At 53.5% G+C, this 7,824-nt stretch overlaps 2 protein-coding genes across 2 annotated transcripts in view; one reads left to right on the top strand and one right to left on the bottom strand.

The window, feature by feature from the left end:
* ARHGAP5 (Rho GTPase activating protein 5) overlaps positions 1–7,824 on the top strand; it is a 570,224-nt gene that overhangs the window by 129,950 nt on the left and 432,450 nt on the right. The window lies entirely within an intron of this gene.
* Positions 1–7,824, bottom strand: part of LOC146799731 (uncharacterized) — a gene marked incomplete at its 5' end in the record, with an annotated part of 38,436 nt that overhangs the window by 28,800 nt on the left and 1,812 nt on the right. The window contains 3 exons of the mRNA XM_085627532.1: positions 4,825–4,904; positions 6,180–6,336; positions 6,374–6,696. Of these exons, the coding sequence (XP_085483658.1) occupies positions 4,825–4,904; positions 6,180–6,336; positions 6,374–6,696 (560 nt within the window). The remainder of the gene's footprint in view (positions 1–4,824; positions 4,905–6,179; positions 6,337–6,373; positions 6,697–7,824) is intronic.

Below are 7,824 nucleotides of genomic sequence, written 5' to 3' on the forward strand. Positions count from 1 at the left end.
CAGTCAAGCCCTGATCCTCCTAGACCTTTTGGCGGCCTTTGACACGGTCGACCATACCATCTTGGCCGACCGTGTCAAAGAGGCAGGTATCAGTGGGACGGCCCTTAGTTGGGTGCGCTCCTTTCTGACGAACCGCCATCAATCTGTGCGGCTCTCCCAGTTTTCGGCTGACAAAATGCGGCTTACTTACGGCGTTCCACAGGGCTCGTCTTTGTCACCACTTTTATTCAATTTGGATCTTACTCCTCTCATTCGCTCCCTCCGGGGAAGGAATGTCACGGCATTTAATTATGCAGATGACATTCAGCTTGTTTTCAACCTTGACTCATCTGACGAAGCGATTCAAGATTTCCAACTCACCCTCTGTCATATCAGTGATTGGATGGGTGCTCACCACCTCAAGCTTAACCCCGACAAGACTGAGCTTGTTCTTGTCGGAGGCCCATCCAACCCCTGGAACTCGACGTTTTGGCCCCCTTCTCTGGGTCCCTCTCCCTGCCCGGTTGACAAGGTGAAAAGTCTGGGAGTCTACATTTCCCACGATCTCTCTATGAAACACCAGGTCAGTGCCACTGTGTCTTCTTGCTTCTTCCAGCTTAGGGAGATTCGGAAAATAGCCCATTTTTTGACCACCGAGGCCCTCACCCTGGCACTACTGGCATTAGTCATTTCCCGAATTGACTATGCCAATGTTCTGTATGTAGGCATCCCACAGTATCAAATTAAGACTACAGCTGATACAGAATCAGGCTGCTCGCCTGATCTATCACTGCCCCAAACATTCTCACGTCCACCCTCTGCTCAAAGCCTTGCACTGGCTCCCTGTATCGGAGCGTTGCAAGTTTAAACTTGGCTGTCTGATTCATAAATCTTTGGCCGGTATTGGTCCTTCTTTTATTTCTTCTCTCTTGCATCCCTATGTTCCCTCTAGGCACCTTCGCTCCTCTCATCACGCGCTCCTCCAGACGCCTAGGTTTAGGCGCAAAAAACACGGTGGCCTCAGATTCTCCTTTCTAGCTCCCTCCTTCTGGAATTCACTCCCGTTGGATATCAGACTTTCTCCTTCTCACCCTCACTTTAGGTCCCTTCTCAAAACCCATCTCTTTCACTTTATTTATACATAAGCACTCTTCTTTCTTTTTCTGCCTCTTCTCAAGTAAGTGCTTAGCGCCAAGAAACCGTCCGGTGTAAGTTGCGCTCTATAAGAATTGTTTACATTACATTACATTACATTACATTACAGTCAAAACTTGATAAGCTGATGAGAAAAGTGATATTGAAGACTGTATAAGCTGAAGGGCCAGGTTACATTAACTACAGTGGCAATGAACACAGGGTAAGCTGAAGGGTCAGGTTACATCGAGTACAGTGGCAGTGAACACTGGTTAAGCTGAAGGGCCAGGTTACATCGACAACAGTGGCAGTGAAAACTACATAACTTGAAGGGTCAGGTTACATTGAGTACAGTGGCAGTAAAGATGGGATAAGCTGAAGTATCCGGTTACATTGAGAACAGAGGCAGTGAACACTGGATAGGTTGAGTACAGAGGCAGTGAACACTGGATAGGTTGAGTACAGAGGCAGGAACAGTGGATGAGCTGAAGGGCCAGGTTATATCGACTACAGTGGTAGTGAACTGTGACTTAGATGAATGGTCATATTACATTGAGTACAGTGGCAGTGAACACTGGATATGCTGAAGGGTCAGGTCACATCTAGAACAGTGGCAGTGAAGGCTACATAAGCTGAAGGGTCCGGTTACTTCGAGTATAGAGGCAGGGAACACTGGATAAGCTGAAGGGTCAGGTCACATCGAATACAGTGGCAGTAAAGACTGGATAAGCTTGAGTTTCAGGTTTGATCGAGAACAGTGGCAGTAAAGACTGGATAAGTGGGTCAGGTTACATCGAATGCAGTGGTAGTGAACACTGGATAAGCTGAAGGGTCAGGTTACATCGAATGCAGTGGTAGTGAACACTGGATAAGCTGGAGAGTCAGGTTAAAGTGATCGATCTGGTTACCAAGACTACAGTGGCAGTGAAGACTGGATAAGCTGGAGGGCCTGGTGACCTCGAGGACAGTGGCAGTGGAGACTAGATAAGCTGGAGGGTCGGGTTACACAGAGTACAGGGGTCCACTCGTATGTCCTGAACTTTAATGGGAAGTTAGTATTATCATAGTTCCGTTTGCTCAAGGGCAGCCAGTTTCAGAGGAACTTTCACTTTTAGATGCTAATTAACTTCTAGAGTTCCACTGGCTAGTCGAGTTCAGTTGATGGGGGTCCTCTCTAGTTCACCTGGACACAGGATCCGGGTGTAAATAGACAGTCCATCTCTTTACCTATTTCAGGGCTTAAAGTGGGCTGGCTCCTGCCAGTGCTGAGCACCGACAGTTCTAAAAAGCAGGCGCTGAGTGGGGTCTCTGTTGGGCTCTCCATTGTTACCCCCACCTAACCCTGCAGCAGTACCACCCTTCACTGCATGTGATGCCACTGCACTTGGTTCTTTCACAGCCTAGATATACAACGAAGCCATAGTCTTTGCTAATTTATCTTATGAAACTAATAATCATTGAAGCCAATAGGCCTGGCTTGTTCTAGGTGTAATTTTACATACTTTATGATATACCTGGATACAATGACAGAAGCCAAAAAATATTAGCCATGAGGCACACAGATTTTTAGCTTACGTGGTTTTAAAGCCATGACCTTACTTAGGTCGACCAAGCCGCTTTGAGAGATGACCCTGCCCCTCCGTTTTTTCATCCCACTTAAACTCCTGCCTGAGTGTGAAATCCTTTGGCCACGTTCATTATCCACATGTTGATTTCCATAGTGTAATTGGCATTGTTCAGGCCCACTGAGTACAAGATCTTCTTCCTTTTCATGAATTCAAGGCCAGACAGTCACACCCGGCTTAAAGAATCTCCAGGCAAGGGGAAATAAGAGTAGTAGCACATAGAGACAAGCAGGGAGAAGGGGAGGCCGCAGCCGTGAGTAGCACTAAACCCTGCAGAGCACTCTGTCCTTGAGGCTAGCTGCAAGGTGTGTGGGGCTCGCAGTTGTGAAATACCATACCTCATGCACCCGGGCACTCCCATACACACCGCATAATCATGACCCAGTCACAACGTGCCTCAAGAATGTACCTGGGAGACATGTATGTGGTCTCCCCACTGAGGTAAAACGCTGTACCCTGAGATCTGTTAGGACTCTCATGGCAAGCTCCTAAGGGCATTAGTCCCCTGTGTGAAAGGAGTAGTAATTTGGATACACCCTATCAATTAATGGTGCCGCAGTTGGTGAACAATGAGCAAAAATAATGTGGAGCGGTAGTCAAACTTCTGACACAGCGAGGACTTTCAATGCTGTAGACCACTACTCTTAGCCTGTAGAATCTCATATTCCCAACACTTTGACAGCAGTCCCTTGTCGGTCAGAGGATGGAGCGGATGCGGGTGAGCTCCTGCCCATAGGTGGGCTCATCTGTGCTGTTCCTTGACCAGTAATGGTAATAATCATTTATGGTGCAGGCATCTTCAACTGCATTGTGTCTAGATATTACCTCGACATTTCTTGCCCACTGTAGTAATTTTATTGAGAATAAACGGCTGAGTCGCCCTTCCTAGGATTTGAACCTGTGATCTGCAGCTCTCTGGGTAGGCACTGTGCCATCTTAACTTTTTATTGACCCCGCTTTATAGTAGTGCAATGTAAACTGCAGCGCCAACCTCCTACTCATCGACGAGCTACAGCTGGATCAACTGGATGAGCGCTTCAGCATGAAGAAAAAAACCTTGAAGTGCCATTGCTGGCTTTAGGTGGAGTACAGGGTGGAATATGAAGTAACTAGTACCATGGCAAGGACTCTTTGTGTACACCAGGAGCCACCAGGCCAAGCCTTGATGTGTCGGACATGGAGGAAGAAGGCTCAGTGTACAGGACATCTAGATCTGGGAGCAGACTCTGAGCACCTTCTCTCAATTGAAACCCTTGAAATGTACCTTCTTGAGACCAGCCTTCTTTCTGCTGCAGATGATGAATCTTGGGCTCAGACCCGAGGGGAGATATCGAGCTCTGGGGCCTGGTTTCCTCACTTGTGCCTTCTTGTTGGATGCTCATACATGCTGTATTTGGCCTAGGCTCTCTGAAATGGCATGAACGTGACATGTGCGGCTCTCTAGAAAGGCAATCAATAAAAATGTGCTTCCCAGTATCGTGTGCTGTGTGACTTCCATACATTACTCCAGAACTTAAATGCCTTCTGTGTCCACTTCTCAACATGACCATGTCTCCCCATACTCTCCTCACCCGGGCTCTCTCCAACCGTCCTTTAGACTGGCTTCAGGCTGTTCCATAGTACATCACAAGCTCAGTCTGTGCACAGCCTCTCTCCTCAGTCTGTTACTGTGTACATCTTGGACTCTTCCTTCTCACTCTTCCCCCCCCCACATCACCGGCTCTTTTCTCTCTCTCAGTGCAGCTCCTACGCACGCTTGCTCTCCTAATTCATCCAAGGCTCCCTCTTCTCTCTCACTTTCTCTTTCCCTATTCATCACATGTCTTTTTCCTTCTCTCTCGCTTTAGTAACTCCCCTTATTCATCTCTCTCTCTCTCTCTCTCTCTCTCTCTCTCTCTCTCTCTCTCTCTCTCTCTCTCTCTCTCTCTCTCTCTCTTTCTGCAGCTCTCCCTGTTCATCACACTTTTCTTTTCTTTTTCTTTCTTTCTCTGCAGACTTTTTTCTTCTCTCTCGCGCTCTCTCTCTCGCGCTCTCTCTCTCGCGCTCTCTCTCTCGCGCTGCTCTCTCTCGCGCTGCTCTCTCTCGCGCGCTCTCTCTCTCTCTCTCGCGCTCTCTCTCTCGCGCTCTCTCTCTCTCGCGCTCTCTCTCTCTCGCGCTCTCTCTCTCTCGCGCTCTCTCGCTCTCTCTCTCTCGCGCTCTCTCGCGCTCGCGCTCTCTCGCGCTCTCTCTCGCGCTCTCTCTCGCGCTCTCTCTCGCGCTCTCTCTCGCGCTCTCTCTCGCGCTCTCTCTCGCGCTCTCTCTCGCGCTCTCTCTCTCGCGCTCTCTCTCGCGCTCTCTCTCGCTCTCTCTCTCGCGCTCTCTCTCTCGCGCTCTCTCTCTCGCGCTCTCTCTCTCGCGCTCTCTCTCTCGCGCTCTCTCTCTCGCGCTCTCTCTCTCGCGCTCTCTCTCTCGCGCTCTCTCTCTCGCGCTCTCTCTCTCGCGCTCTCTCTCTCGCGCTCTCTCTCTCGCGCTGCTCTCTCTCGCGCTGCTCTCTCTCGCGCTGCTCTCTCTCGCGCTGCTCTCTCTCGCGCTGCTCTCTCTCGCGCTCTCTCTCTCGCGCTCTCTCTCTCGCGCTCTCTCTCTCGCGCTCTCTCTCTCGCGCTCTCTCTCTCGCTCTCTCTCTCTCGCGCTCTCTCTCTCTCGCGCTCTCTCTCTCTCGCGCTCTCTCTCTCTCGTGCTCTCTCTCTCTCGCGCTCTCTCTCTCTCTCGCGCTCTCGCGCTCTCTCTCTCGCGCTCTCTCTCTCGCGCTCTCTCTCTCGCGCTCTCTCTCTCGCGCTCTCTCTCTCGCGCTCTCTCTCTCGCGCTCTCTCTCCCCCTGTCTCTCCCTCTCTGCAGCTCTCCCTGTTCAGCATTCTCTCTCTCGCGCTCGCTCTCGCGCGCTCTCTCTCTCGCGCTCTCCCTCCCCCTGTTCATTACAAGTTCTTTACCCTCTCTCTCTCCCCAGCTCTCCCTGTTCATCACAGGCTCTTTCCCCTCTCTCTCTCCCCAGCTCTCCCTGTTCATCACAGGCTCTTTCTCGCGCTCTCTCTTTCTCGCGCTCTCTCTTTCTCACGCGCTCTCTCTTTCTCACACGCTCTCTCTTTCTCACACGCTCTCTCTTTCTCACACGCTCTCTCTTTCTCAAGCGCTCTCTCTTTCTCGCGCGCGCTCTCTCTGTCTCGCGCGCTCTCTCTGTCTCGCGCGCTCTCTGTCTCGCGCGCTCTCTGTCTCGCGCGCGCTCTGTCTCGCGCGCTCTCTGTCTCGCGCGCTCTGTCTCGCGCGCTCTGTCTCGCGCGCTCTGTCTCGCGCGCTCTCTGTCTCGCGCGCGCTCTCTGTCTCGCGCGCTCTCTCTTTCTCGCGCGCTCTCTCTTTCTCGCGCGCTCTCTCTTTCTCGCGCGCTCTCTCTTTCTCGCGCGCTCTCTCTTTCTCGCGCTCTCTCTCTTTCGCGCGCTCTCGCTCTCTCTCTCGCTCTCTCTCTCGCTCTCTTTCTCGCTCTCTTTCTCGCTCTCTTTCTCGCTCTCTTTCGCGCTCTCTTTCGCGCTCTCTTTCGCGCTCTCTTTCGCGCTCTCTTTCGCGCTCTCTTTCGCGCTCTTTCGCGCTCTTTCGCGCTCTTTCGCGCTCTTTCGCGCTCTCTTTCGCGCTCTCTTTCGCGCTCTCTTTCGCGCTCTCTTTCGCGCTCTCTTTCGCGCTCTCTTTCGCGCTCTCTTTCGCGCTCTCTTTCGCGCTCTCTTTCGCGCTCTCTTTCGCGCTCGCTCTCTTTCGCGCTCGCTCTCTTTCGCGCTCGCTCTCTTTCGCGCTCGCTCTCTTTCTCGCTCGCTCTCTTTCGCGCTCGCTCTCTTTCGCGCTCGCTCTCTTTCTCGCGCTCTTTCGCGCTCTCTTTCGCGCTCGCTCTCTTTCTCGCTCGCTCTCTTTCGCGCTCGCTCTCTTTCTCGCTCGCTCTCTTTCTCGCTCGCTCTCTTTCTCGCTCTCTTTCTCGCTCGCTCTCTTTCTCGCTCGCTCTCTTTCTCGCGCTCTTTCGCGCTCTTTCGCGCTCTCTTTCGCGCTCTCTTTCGCGCTCTCTTTCGCGCGCTCTTTCGCGCGCTCTTTCGCGCGCTCTTTCGCGCGCTCTTTCGCGCGCTCTTTCGCGCTCTTTCGCGCTCTTTCGCGCTCTCTTTCGCGCTCTCTTTCGCGCTCTCTTTCGCGCTCTCTTTCGCGCTCTCTTTCGCGCTCTCTCTCTCGCGCTCTCTCTCTCTCTCTCTCGCGGGCGCTCTCTCTCGTGCGCGCGCCTCTCGCGAGCTCTCTCGCTCTCTCTCTCTCTCTCTCTCTCTCGCGCGCTCTCTCTCGCGCGCTCTCTCTCGCGCTCTCTCTCTCGCGCGCTCTCTCTCGCGCTCTCTCTCTCGCGCTCTCTCTCTCGCGCTCTCTCTCTCGCGCTCTCTCTCTCGCGCTCTCTCTCTCGCGCTCTCTCTCTCGCGCTCTCTCTCGCGCTCTCGCTCTCTCTCGCGCTCTCGCTCTCTCTCGCGCTCTCTCGCGCTCTCTCTCTCTCTCGCGCACGCCTCTCTCTCGTGCGCGCGCCTCTCTCTCTCTCTCGCGCACGCCTCTCTCTCGTGCGCGCGCCTCTCTCTCGTGTGCGCGCCTCTCTCGCTCGCTCTCTCTCGCGCGCCTCTCTCACGCGCCTCTCTCGTGCGCCTCTCTCTCTCGCGCGCTCTCTCTCTCACGCTGCTCTCTCGCGCGCCTCTCTCTCGCGCTGCTCTCTCGCTCTCTCTCTCGCTCTCTCTCTCGCTCTCTCTCTCGCGCTCGCTCTCTCGCGCTCGCTCTCTCTCGCGCTCGCTCTCTCGCGCTCGCTCTCTCTCGCGCTCGCTCTCTCTCTCTCGCGCTCGCTCTCTCTCTCTCGCGCTCGCTCTCTCTCTCGCGCTCGCTCTCTCTCTCTCGCGCTCGCTCTCTCTCTCTCGCGCTCGCTCTCTCTCGCGTGCTCTCTCTCTTTCTCACGCGCTCTCTCTCTTTCTCACGCGCTGTCTCTCTTTCTCACGCGCTCTCTCTCTTTCTCACGCACTCTCTCTCTTTCTCGCGCTCTCTCTCTCCCCCTGTCTCT

This window comes from Triturus cristatus, chromosome 9 (assembly GCF_964204655.1).
Source record: "Triturus cristatus chromosome 9, aTriCri1.1, whole genome shotgun sequence".
Classification (NCBI taxonomy): domain Eukaryota; kingdom Metazoa; phylum Chordata; class Amphibia; order Caudata; family Salamandridae; genus Triturus; species Triturus cristatus.